This window comes from Charadrius vociferus, unplaced genomic scaffold, assembly GCF_000708025.1.
Source record: "Charadrius vociferus isolate BGI_N301 unplaced genomic scaffold, ASM70802v2 scaffold305, whole genome shotgun sequence".
Taxonomy (NCBI): domain Eukaryota; kingdom Metazoa; phylum Chordata; class Aves; order Charadriiformes; family Charadriidae; genus Charadrius; species Charadrius vociferus.
Genome location: NW_009648473.1, coordinates 511,351 through 524,372, shown reverse-complemented (window position 1 = coordinate 524,372; position 13,022 = coordinate 511,351). Strand labels below are relative to the sequence as shown.

At 42.1% G+C, this 13,022-nt stretch overlaps 2 protein-coding genes across 2 annotated transcripts in view; one reads left to right on the top strand and one right to left on the bottom strand.

Annotated features, from left to right (window-relative positions):
- The first annotated feature begins 738 nt into the window (after nucleotides 1-738).
- On the top strand, nucleotides 739-1,884 carry S1PR3 (sphingosine-1-phosphate receptor 3). Its single transcript, XM_009885665.1, has one exon. The coding sequence runs from the start codon at nucleotides 739-741 to the stop codon at nucleotides 1,882-1,884; it is 1,146 nt and encodes a 381-aa protein (XP_009883967.1).
- Nucleotides 1,885-10,051: 8,167 nt separating this feature from the next.
- The window catches only part of SHC3 (SHC (Src homology 2 domain containing) transforming protein 3), a 57,110-nt gene continuing 54,139 nt past the window's right edge, over nucleotides 10,052-13,022 (bottom strand). Inside the window, exon 12 of the mRNA XM_009885664.1 lies at nucleotides 10,052-10,180. Coding sequence (XP_009883966.1) covers nucleotides 10,052-10,180 — 129 coding nt within the window. The remainder of the gene's footprint in view (nucleotides 10,181-13,022) is intronic.

Here is a 13,022-nt window from a genome sequence, read left to right as displayed (position 1 = left end):
AAGGGTGGGAAGTTATTTTAGTCATTGGCAACACGCACACTGGCACCAAGATGACACCAACTTTCTCAGGCTCTTTGCTATTAACGTTAGATGTGCATGGGGAACAGGGACAAGCTTAGAAAGGAGTGATCTTGCCCTGCTGCTGCTTAGGCAGCAGTGGTGGGGTGGTGTTTTGGTAGTGCCATGTACACTTAAGTCTTTTTGAGAAGGAGTGAGCTGGTTGCCGTGCACCCTGGGGCTTGCTGGGACACTTCGCTAATTCTTTCTCACTGTTCCTCTGCGTTTTTTTCAGCATGTAAATTTTGCAGGGGGGAACACCTATGAGCAGTTCTCCATGTTGCCGTCATATTTCTGCAGCAGAGCTGCATCTGTGCAGACCGTGACCGACGGCTTACCCTCAGCTACCTTGATAAGCGTGCAGCAATGCTAGACCTCAGTGCTCCCTCATAGTCAGCGTCCCTCTCAGATCCCGGGTGTATGTTGTGGCTTGAACACCCGTGTGGGCCGTGGGTGACATGGGAAGACAGTGGGATTTATGTTGCACTTGTTTTTATTTTCAGACCCTGGTTTGTGAGCCACTCTCCTGAATTAATATGCGAGGCTTGCTGGAGCTGGAAATACCCACTGCTTGCCCAGAGGAGTGCTTGGAGGAACGTGGCTTGATCTCCCTCTTGTGGAAAATTATCGGAACTAAATTCTTGTGATACTAAAGAAGAACAATCCGGCATCAGCAAACAAATGATGGCAGCAGTTACCGTGCCACCTGATGCTCTTGTGGGCCCTCAAGTAAATGAAGAGATGGACTCTCTGATCGTACTGCATTATAATTACACAGGAAAGCTTATTTTAAGGGAAAAGGCAACTGATAGCATAGACCTTCCCACTATTGCATTTCTGATCCTGTGTAGTTTCATAGTCCTGGAAAACTTGATGGTGTTGATTGCCATATGGAAAAACAATAAATTTCACAACCGCATGTACTTCTTTATTGGCAATCTAGCTCTCTGTGATCTTTTAGCTGGGATTGTTTACAAAGTAAACATTCTTATGTCTGGGAAGAAAACTCTAAGCTTGTCCTCCACAATCTGGTTCATTAGGGAAGGCAGCATGTTTGTGGCCCTGGGAGCCTCCACTTTCAGCTTACTAGCAATAGCTATTGAGCGGCATTTGACCATGATCAAAATGAGGCCTTACGATGCAAATAAAAAATACAGAGTATTCCTTCTCATTGGTACCTGCTGGCTTATTTCAATTTCCTTGGGTGCCTTACCCATCCTCGGCTGGAACTGTATAAACAACTTACCCGATTGCTCAACAATTTTGCCTCTATACTCCAAGAAGTATGTCGTGTTCTGCATTAGTATCTTCATAGCCATTTTGGTTGCCATTGTCATCCTTTATGCCCGTATCTACATCCTGGTAAAGTCCAGCAGTCGTAATGTCACTAACCACAATAACTCGGAGCGGTCCATGGCACTCCTTAGGACTGTCGTGATCGTTGTTAGTGTCTTCATTGCCTGTTGGTCTCCACTGTTCATCCTGTTCCTCATTGATGTGGCCTGCAGAGTCAAGGAGTGCTCTATCTTGTACAAAGCCAACTGGTTTATTGCTCTGGCAGTCATCAATTCTGCAATGAACCCCATCATCTACACTCTGGCCAGTAAGGAAATGCGTCGGGCTTTCTTTCGCCTTGTTTGTGGCTGCCTGGTGAAATCCAAGGTGGCCAGATCCTTGCCTATTCAGCCCACGCCAGATCACAGTCGAAGTAAATCCAGCAGCAGCAATACCCAGAAGCCAAAGGAAGATTTCCCACAGATGAATGTTCCCTCGTGTATCGCTGAGAAAAAAGAATCTTCATTTCACAATGGAAACTTCTGTAAGTAAAGGACTCCTCGAGACAAATACCTTTCTGTGGCTTTTAGATTTAAACTACAATTGTAGTTTAAGTATTCATGCACTTAAGTTATAGGGCAAAACACTAACCACTTATTTAACTTTGAGGACTTATTTATCACCAATCATTTGCTTTGGGTGTTCATTCAGTAACACACCTGATTCAGAAAAAAACTTTCGTGCTACCCAACAGCCAGTACAGAGTTCATGCACATCTAATGACATGGTGCACCACGATGGCATTGCATGATGAGGCTGCATTTGGCACTGCCTGATCTTGCAAGACATCAATAAAACCTGTTACAAACTTCAGCATTCACTACATGCTGCTGACGATCAGAAAATGAGCCTGGTTATTGCTGACAGAGAAAAGCTCATTACATATGGTGGTGATTATAGTTCTCTATATGTATCTTGCTGTTATGTTAATGACCTTATATGTATGTGGTATAAATAGCTGTATATTTGTACAATTCGTTATTAAAAAGTCATTGTTTGGTAAAAGTTTACAATATGCTAAACATTGTATTGCAGTATACAGTGTAAGGTGACAAATTATACAAATAGATAGATGTGTTTCAATGGGGATATTTGAAAATATATGAAGTAGTAGCTTTTAACTGACAGGAACCTTAATATGTCTTATCAATGCAGTATTTTTATTTTTTCCACTATTACTCAAACTTTTTATGTTTAGTGAGAGACAACATGATAGTTGTCACTGTGACATTTCACAACTTCTTTTAAACAAGCAGTAGTAAATAACCATTGAGAGAGACTATATATGTTTGCTATTTAAAGTAGTTAAAATGTGACCCAACAATACACATGTATCAAGTGTATGTACTGTTTCAATGCATATATTTTTACTTACTATTTCCAATGTATTTAAAAACGTATGTCAAACCTATGTAAACCTGTGTACATTGTGAATGCACTACCTAAGCTGAGATTCTTCAGTTCTGAAACAGAGACGTATCATTTCAGAAATCAATGAACCACAAACAGGTCCCTGTGGAGTTCCTTCTTTTTTCTCCAGGCACTACCACAGCATGGGATTGTGTTAGAAACTCTCCCTGGGAAGAAGTTCAGCCAGTGGGACGAGATCCCATTTTCTGGCAGTGGGACCCTACGCTCCTACTGTCTCCGGGCACTTTTGCCTTGGATCTGGAATGAAAGCCTGTTTAGTTTGGAAGACCTTCCAACTTTCCTGGAGCCCCAGACTTCCTCTTTTGAGAGGCCGCTCCAGAGAAACCTGTATGAAAACAACTTAGTGGTTCATCACTGCCTTACCAGCCTCAGTACAGGATGTTGTTCAGCATCGGAGGGATTCTCTGAGTCCTAGAGCAGTTGGGACTTCATAAACATCTGGTTTCAAGTCCCCATGGAAGTGGCCCGTGGTACTTCCATCAGTAGTACTTTATGTCTGGGGGCTTCAGTGGAGGTTGATGGGAAATTCTGAGATGAGTTCCCATTGTCTTTCAGTAAGAATGTAAGCATCCAACTTTATTGAGCTCTTTCAAAGATTTGTGTTTAATGTCTCAAACCACACCCTGCCTTATGTACAATCAGAAGTAGTTGAGGCTTTTTTAATACACAGCCTGAAAGAGCTCATCCTTAGCTTTACTCCGGTCTTAATCATTTAAAGCAGCAGCATGAGACCCTTCCCAAGTATGTACAGTGTGTAAGTTGTGTAATGTGTGTAGCAAAAGCCTTTAAAATGTAGAGGTTTGCATTGTGATTATCTTTTACAAGTTAACAGTCTGCTTGTAAATGTTTTATGCTGTTAGAAAAGTGTAAAAACAAAGAAAAACTGTGTTTGAATGAAATAACTGTGAAAGAGAGTAGTAAATGCAAAATAATTTCTACCAAAAATGTTGAAGAGCAGTGCACTTAGAGAAGAAGAAAAAGCTAAACTAAGCTACACATGATATGATACAGGCTGGGTCAGCAGCTCTGTAGCTTTGTGAGAAATAGAACTGGTGACATTGTATTGCCATGGCTTGCTTAGGTTTTTAGATCTTACAGTGCTATTTGGCTGTATTTTCCGTGTGGAAAGCTTCTCCCCTGAAGTTGTGTCTTTGGAAACTGCCAGCTAAAATATTTGCATATTTCTAAATGTTCATGAGGTTGTGGCACGTGCCAGCATTCCTTGCTATTGTAGAGCAGAAAGAGCCTTAGCAACACAACGGTTTGAGAAAACATTGTGGCTGACCCCACACCAACTCTCACGTCAAGAATCTTACATGGTTCTCGCTATTTAGGTGAAAAAAAAAAATATTATATTTAATAGCCAAAGTCCAAGAACATGCACATAAAAGTGAGTTTGAACATCTGAATTCTAGTCATAGCTATTGACAGAGTTGATGCAAGGTACAAGTAATGCAAGCAAATCCACTATTGGAGGCCATGTGATTGTGAGTCTGTACAAAAACCTTTCACTCTACTTTGATTTCCTTCTCTTATTTTGGAGCTGTGGGGATATTTTATTGGTTCACTACCCTGCTGTACTTGAAGCAGGCTCCTAAGATTCAGGGGTTCACATGTAACACTGATAATATAATTTACGGAGTACTTATGACCGAAGAGAAGAAAACTATTGTGGATACAGTGTTCAGTGGGTACGTCCCACTGGGATATATTAGGTAAAGCACAGATTCTGGAAGATTTCAGAGCAAAATTTTAAGGTAGGACAACCCGACAGCTTAACAGCAGTGGACCATAAACAACCAGGAAGATGTGCTATCCTTGAAGCTGGAAAACGATGGAGAATAGCTTCCTTCACCTTAAAATATCAGAAAATTCCTTAAAATACATCCCAGAATCCAAGCTTTTTATCATATAGGCTGATTTGAGCATATAAGAAACGGAATCAGGTCCCCCTTTCTCAATTGGTTTTACATGAAGCAAAAGCTACAAAGGAGACTATAACATTTCATTCATATTATTTCATGAATTTGAATATTTATTTTGGTTCTAGATTACAAAGTAAATGTAATCACCTAAAAAGAAAAAAAAAGCTTTCACAAGATGCTTTCCAAGAGTCTTTTATTGCCAACAGTCTTACAGAGTATTTTCAACTCATTAGGTACCGTAAACATTTTGAAAACTTTTAATTAAATCTCAAACCTTTGAACTGAAGTTGTCGTGTAGCAGTCATTTTTCAAAGAACTGTCAAAAAGGTTTTGGCCTTCTATGGAAAACATGCATTTAAACACCTGCCTGCAAGCGGTACCTATGGGAATGCGGCACAGCTGAAGGCATCAGGCTCTGCCTTCGCCATCCCCGGGGCCAGAGGAAGGCTTTGCCCCTGCTTTCCCAGGGTCAGGCTCGGTCCCTGGGCTCCCCTGCTCAGAGGGTTGCCTGCTCTGGCAGCACCGCGTGTGGCTGCTCCCTTGGAAAAGCACATTTTTACAAGGAGCGATTGTAACTGGGGTGTCGCGCTGCCTACAGGGTTTGTCCTTTCCAACTGCTCTAGTCAGGCAATGGAAAACACGCCTTGGCATCAAGTGCCAAAAAGCTGGGGTCCCGAGAGCAGCCAGTCCGCCCCTGCTGGGCGGAGCTGTACAGGTGCCCACCCCTAGGTAGTACCTTTTAACACACCAACACAACCAAGGGCACACCTCAGTCCCACAGACTTTGCTGGGAGCTGTGGACTCCCATGGCCGCCCCAGGCCTGGGGACACTCATGGCAAAACCCATGGTGGGCAGGCACGGCAGCAGTCATCGGGGGTTTCTGCTTCGCCACGAGGCTTGAAGCAGCCCTGAGGCCTCCTGGCACCTGAAGTGGTCTGGAGGCACCATGCAGAGGCATGCAGAGGTGTGCTGGTGCCCATGCTGCCTTCAGAGCTGCATTTCTTCTCCCCAACAGCAACGTAACCTCCCAGGACATGTCCAGGCTTAGCTTTTCTCCAAGCAGGTAAGAGGGAAGGGCCTTTGCAAGGAGGCAGGCAGGCAGTGGAGGACAAGGGTTTGGGGAACATCAGCCCAGCTAAGCTTCCATCTGATGTGGAGCCTTTCTCCTCTCCATGGTACACGAAATAGCTGCTCTTGCATGGACCTTGTCCTTGCAGTCACTCTCCACAGAAAGACCATGGAGTTGACTACCCTCAACTATTCAGTGTGACAAGCAGGAATACTGCCTCTTCAGGAGAGGTCATCATCTGGCCCAGAGAGAGGGCCTGTACAAGCAATTACATGCATCATGAAAATGGTATTTGTTGAAAATAAACTCATATAAATCAATGTTGCCTCTGTCAAAGTAAGTGGAGCTCCTCTGGTGTAAAGTCAAAGTAAGGTAACTAAAGTCAAAATCCTTATGTACCATTTGCTCCTCTGACATTTTTCATCCCTGTTTCTACTGAGATGAGTAGTTCATTAATGACAGTAGTTAATTAATGACAGAACGAGAGGGAATGGCTTCAAGGTCCAACAGGGCAGATTTAGACTGAACATTAGGAAAGAATTTTTCACAGGAAGAGTGGTTGGGCCCTGGAATAGGCTGCCCAGGGAGGTAGTTGAGTCACCATCCCTGGATGTGTTTAAGAGCTGTTTAGATGTGGTGTTGGGGGATATGGTGTAGGGGAGAACTTTGTAGAGTAGGGTAGATGGTTGTACTCAATGATCCCAAGGGTGTCTTCCAGCCTAGACAATTATATGATTCTATGATTTATTGATTTATATTCAATATCCAGGTAAACCCTGCAGAATTTCATTTATTCTGCAACAAACTGGACATCCCTTCAGGTAAATAAAAAAATCCCTCCCAAACAAATTAGGCCATTAGGGAACCTGGGCATAGGAGAACAGACTCAAGCTCACTTTACGTGCATTTCAATTTGATGGTAGTGCTTATTATTTTATTACTTTGGTTAATCATATACAAACTGAATAATCAGAAAACAGTTGCATGACACTTATATTCCAAATTCTGTTGCTCAAGGACTTCCTCAGTGACAAAATTGGCCTCTATAGCCAGAATACCACAGCAAGGCAAAAACTTGAGATTCACAAAAATCATTGGGAATATAAATGATCACAATATTTCCACACACACTATTTTTCCTGCAATTCTCAGTTAAAAATGTTTCTAAAAGTAATAAATATTAATAAATAACAAATGTACAGTCAAACTCCCTTTTTCAGCAAAATAGTAAATTTTTTATTTTGTTGTTGCTGCCCACACAATGCAAAGAAAAACATTTACCTCAAAAGAAGAAACTTGGTTTCTTTCAAGGTTTAACTCTACAGGACTTTACTGAGAAGCAGTTATCACACCAATCCAGCCACAAAGGACACAAATATATACCAATTTTAATCTTTACATTCTTCATTTAATAAAAAAATTCACTTATTTTGAAAGAGTATTTGCCTGCGTGTATTTGGTGGGTTTTGCCTCGCTGAAGAAAAAGGAGGACTGCTGGAAAAAGCTGTCATTCGACCTGTGTTATTTGACCTTCATGGTATCTACATAAAATGTAAATCTGCATCTTAATCTCAAAATGTGAGGCTACCTTCCTTTTCTGAGTCATCCGTGCTATATCCCTCAAAGTGAAGTAGCAGAATGAGTCACGCAGCTTTAGCTTCTTTCTTCCTTTGGTTTCCATGGCCTGTTCTGTTGTTAAACAAGGTTTAAGCACTCTTCATTTAGCTTTTCCCCTATATGGTCCTTTTGCTAGAAATGTGTATCTCAGAAATCTTATCTCCCTTACTGAGACAGAAAAAAAAAAAAAGCCCTGCTTTTTCTCAGTGGAAGCATACAAGGTACTTGTGTTGGAGGATGCAGAGGAACAGATCAGGGCTTATAAACACAAATGTCTCAAAAAGAGATGAGCTGTAGGGATTGCCTAAGTATTTTGCAGTTCCCCTCCCCAGATGTTCTGCTTTAACCCTATCAATCAGTTAGCACATTTATAATTTGGCGATAGCCCTCTATTCTCATTAGTGGCTTATATGCCTATTTGCTCATGTTTGCAGGCTTCACATTTCTTATCCCTGGGCTCCCCAGACAGCTTTTCACTCCCTATCCAAGCCTCTGCTTAACTGCAGGCAAATTGTATGTCCATGTTACCTCTTCCACAGGCCTGCCCTCATTCCAGCTGCATCCAATGCAGATGAGAGCACAGTCCCCAGGCACTGTGTGTGAGTGAGTACAGTAAGTACAGCTGAGCACATTAGTGGGAATTTGCCCATGTCCTGACAGCTTTGAGCAAGCGTGGATTTGTGGAGAGGGCAACCCTGGCTTTGGCCAAAAAGACCGTGCAAATAAACATGCTTCTGAGAGAACGCTAAGGTAAATCTAAATTTGGATATTATGCAGACATACGTTGAAAATGTCTTGAAGATAAAATGGGAAGTGTGTCTGTTTCTTCAGCTTAGGCTTTGTTTATGCAAAATTAATAAATTCTTGGTCCTGCCACTTACTTCAGATAGATAGACATTGGATGCTAGGAACAAAGGCTTGAAAGCAGAGCAGAATTTGTAACCTGTTGTCAAAACATTCACAAGTTCCAAATTTCCCCTTTAGCACTGTGCATTTCCTGGAGGCTGCAAAACTCTGCTAGTTTTCAAATGGAGCATTTGCTACTTACAAATATCTAAATATGCATCAATTCTATTATGAATACATTGTAGCTGGCATCTGGCACTTGATGTGCCAGCAGCAATCGCACTGTGGTATAAATTTTATAAATTCTCCTCATCTTACTGCACAGCATGATGCCTGGGGACCATGATGATGGTGCTTAAGGCAGGTGCTTAACCTAGACTTAACCTGCTGAGTCTTGGCCTTTATGAATCAAGTCTGAAGATTTGATTTCAGACACTGGTGTTAGAGAAGACCTTGGAATGCTGAAGGTGAAATCCTGACTCCGGCACAAACTTTGTCTTTACAGGAACGGTGTCTGTTGAATTTGGCTCTTGATCAGCATCATAAAATAGGAAAATAACTTCATACAGTGCTTTTATTTGAATAGTACAAACCTTCCTTAAAACATTTCCCCATACCTAAAGCCAAGGACATTTCTGCCAGAAATGCATGTTTTGTGCACATGTATCTTTCACCTTGATAATTAGAGAAAAGCATTGTATTTGCAATACCTATCGCTTGCTGAAGCTCAAAGTCAAGTTATGCCTTGGCTGGTAAACGTGAATGACATCATTTGCAAAACTGACCACTGAGTCATGATAGTTCTCACTGTTTATAAGAAGAAAAGATTTTTCAGATATGTCTTTGACCAACCATGTACATTTTGCATTAAACCTGTTAAACACAAGTTATTTGAACTTGCCTAATCGGTATGTAACATCTTATTGGAGACTGGTAGTCAAGGACATCTAGATCTTAACCATAAGCAGCGAACTACTTAAATAACCTTAGCACTCAAATTAATAAATTAAAGTTACAGAATATTGTTATATTATCATTAGAAAAATCAAACGCACACACTTTGTACACAGAGAGATCACACCAAATCATTGTTAAAGCAAGATACAAATGTTTTGAGTAGCATCATATAAGAATTCAAACTTGACATCAGAAAGATAAAATGATTTTGATATCAGTGACACCAAATAACGCTTTTAAAAATAATTTTATGCTAAATTTCCGAGTTGGAATACTAGTTGCTGAATTCAGACTCCTTCCATGGTTAACCAGCATAATCCACCTGTTATCCCCATAGTTGTGCTTCTTAGGTAAAATCAGAAATAATATTCCTAATATTCATTTTCTCAAGAAATTGAGACTGTTGAATTCTATTTTTATCTGAACAATCACAACCGGCATTTTTCTTCTGGTAAAAACACATGGCACAGAAGATAGTTCTATACCGTCAACAGACTGACTTGAAAAATATAAATATAGACTGTATTTATATATATAATGTGTATATATACACTATCAATATTCACATTAGAGAATCTGAAGAATTTTATTGAAATTAATTTTTAAGAAAGCCTTCTGCTGTGACTTCATGTCTACATAAAGCATTGAGAATTTCCAAGTATACCGTGTGAAATGAGGTTTCTTAAACCTAAAGAAAACATACTGGTGAATGTGTGAATATGCTATTTTTTTTTAATGCACATGTTTTTTCAGGTCTGTGATTTCCACCAGTTGTAGCTTGCAAATTACAAAAACTAAAATAGTTATCTGGAGTCAGTGCTTCCTCTCAGCAGGCTGCTGCAGGCAGAGTTCACTCCCAGAAGAAACTATTGGCAAATTATTCTCGAGATGATGATTGATGAGATGACTTATGCTGTCAAAGACACGATCTTTTGTACGAACCTTCAAAAAAAAAGGATACAAGGAGATAGATTAAAGAGCAAAATACTTTTTCCCTTAACTTCGCATTAAAATTCTCTAAGAATAAAATGGCACAATTAATAATGTTTTAGAGACTGATCCCTCTTTCATCAAAATCAGTGGAAAATTGGCATTTCTGGAGTTTTGTTTCTGTTTTGTCTCTTATTCCCTCTATTCTCTTCAAACAGATATTTTGCATGCCACCTATGGGCCAGTCTACTACTATTACACTTTTTGAATAGTTCTGCTTGAAAACCTTCTGTACAACATTTTGTTTCATTGAAAGTCAGATTTTCAGATCAAATTTTCTTCTTCAAGAGACCACCTGCTTCTTTTAAGTGTTTTCACCTTTCGCAAAGAGCTGTCTCTCCAGAGATGCCAGAACCCAACTCTTCTCCATGCACCTCAGCATCTTTGTGCTTTCCTTAACAAAGACCTTTTTTTCAGGTGCTGGAAAATTCCCTTACCCAAAAGTGATCCAGTCACCACGTGTGCTTGGCTTGGGTTTGCCCTGTGCTGCACAGTACACCCCTGTGCCTTTGGAACTGAAACACTTCAGGGCAGGGGATGGCATTTGTCCAGCCCATTTACCAGCCCTCTGAACGAGCATCCTGCTCAGTAAATTGTTGCACCCATGATAAGAGGAAACTGATATTGCAAGGTAAAATGGTCAAAAAACAGGACAGCCAAAAAACTAATCTATATTAAAAAAAAAAATCTTTAATTATTCAACCATATCTTCACAGAACATTTCCTTCCTATGTCTGAAAGAAATTAGGCATACAGCTTCCATAGGTAGAGGAGAGGTCCTCTCAAGTGAATGCCATGCTGCAGTAAAGCTTTGTATTGGGATATCTCTATATTGGCTCAAGCAAAAGCCCACAAACACCCCTCTGAAGTGAGGCACACCATCTGTTTTCCCTAAACTTTTATCAGAAAGAGAGAACAAGATTTGTTAAAACTTTCCAGAGCCAGCCTATGCTGTGGTGGGCACCTCACTTGAAATAGTTCAGTCTTCACCACTAAGTTCTGCAAAACTGCTAGAAACTTAGCTCAGGATGTCACAGGGTCAAAAAAGAAACAAACAACTTTGATGGGAAATGATGCTCTCTGCTCAGTCTGTGTGTAGCTGAGTCACTGAAGAAAATGAACAGGGTCTCCCCATTTCTGAAACATACTGCTTTGAAACATCACTTTCTGTAATTGTTCAAAGCTATATTTTCAAAAAGGAAAGCTATTTTTAAAACAGGAGTAACTTTCTTTAGCTCTATTCAGATTAACGCATTTTCAGCCCGTTCAACTCAGCCGAGAGTTTTCTCACCATAAGCAATACGCTCTGCCATCACCAGAGTTCAAGCCCTAATTCTAAACCCAGCAGAAGTCCTGCAGTTCTCCATTTTAAGCATCCCTTACCTGAACCAGAGATCTTTTTATTTTTGCCAGCAGGATGAGAGCAGAAGCAAATGGCCAGTTAACTCCTCTCTGAAAACACACCCTTAAAAGCTGTAAAGTGTCACTGGGTAATTTGTGAGTGAAATGAATTTTCAGGCAGCCTTTGTGTGAATCGTTTTTTTACAAACAATCATGCTGAGGCCATGCAGAAGACATGCAAGCTGCTGGCATGCTGCTGCGGCCGGCCACACACTGGCATTTTATTGACAATTCTCCACTCTGACAAGTCGCAAATAGGCCTGCTCAGGAGCTGTGTCAGGATCCTACAAATCATACAGACAACACAGCTAACCCGAATACAGCCACAGAAAAGCTGTGGTTGTCAAGCAGTGCCTCCTGACCAAGGAGCTTCAGCGCCATTTGGGCCACAATGGCACATGACAAGTAGGCCGAGGGAGGGGAGAGGTGCAGAGAACAAGCAGGTCCCTACACAAGAAGGTCAGCAAATTAATGCTCCTGGTAGAGGCAGTGCAGAAAAGATGGGGTGCATCTGTCCTTTGCCTACAAGGAGGAAAATGTCCCGGGAGTTATCCCAGGGCCTGAGGACTCCGTGCCAGCAGGCAGAGCAGCAGAGCTGCCAGCGGGACAGAGCATCCCTGTGCTTACTGCATTGCAGAGCAGCATTTTCCCTGCAGTAGGGAAAACAGCTGTTTGTAGGTTTGTGCCGAAGGGCAGGTTAGGGGCCCCTGCTGCAGGAGTCCCAAAACTGCTGGCAGAAGTATAGCTCAGGAAGCCACCCCCCAGGAGGCGTAGGGCCAGTGCCCCAGGCGGGTGCCCCAGTCCAGCCCAAGATTGGGCAGTTGGCGCCTCAAAACTGCAAAACCATTCTTTGACTGCCCTCACGTGGCAAATGTAATTACAACAGGTACCACAGGCACTCCTCGCCACAGCCTTACAGACCGCAGGACTGGCGCAGTTCGTTTGACCGCTGAGGGCTTCGCAGCGCAGACGATGCCAACAGGCCAACTCCTTTACAGGAGCTCCTCATTTACTTTAGGGCTTGTCATCTAAAGCTGTCCTTTACAGAGGAAGCGGAGTTGCTCACTCTCAGCTACCAGGAGCCAAGAATAAAACACGTGGCCACGCTTTCATTCCCTCAGAGGAGACTAAGCCTCCCCAGAAGCAGGACAGGACAGGACAGCTGCAGAAAACTGGAGCTCCCTTGCCTTCTCCACCCTGCTGTTGAGAGGGTCCCTTTGTCGGCTAAGGGAATCCCTGTGCGGGAAAGAGATGGGGCAGGTTTAGCGCAGTTGTCTCCTGGGCTTAGGTGCAGGAAAACACAGAGGGCCTGGTCCGTATCCTGGCTGACAGAGATGTCAGGTGGAAATTGCTGGCACACAATGGCTGGCTGAACTTGCACAGCCACCAGCAG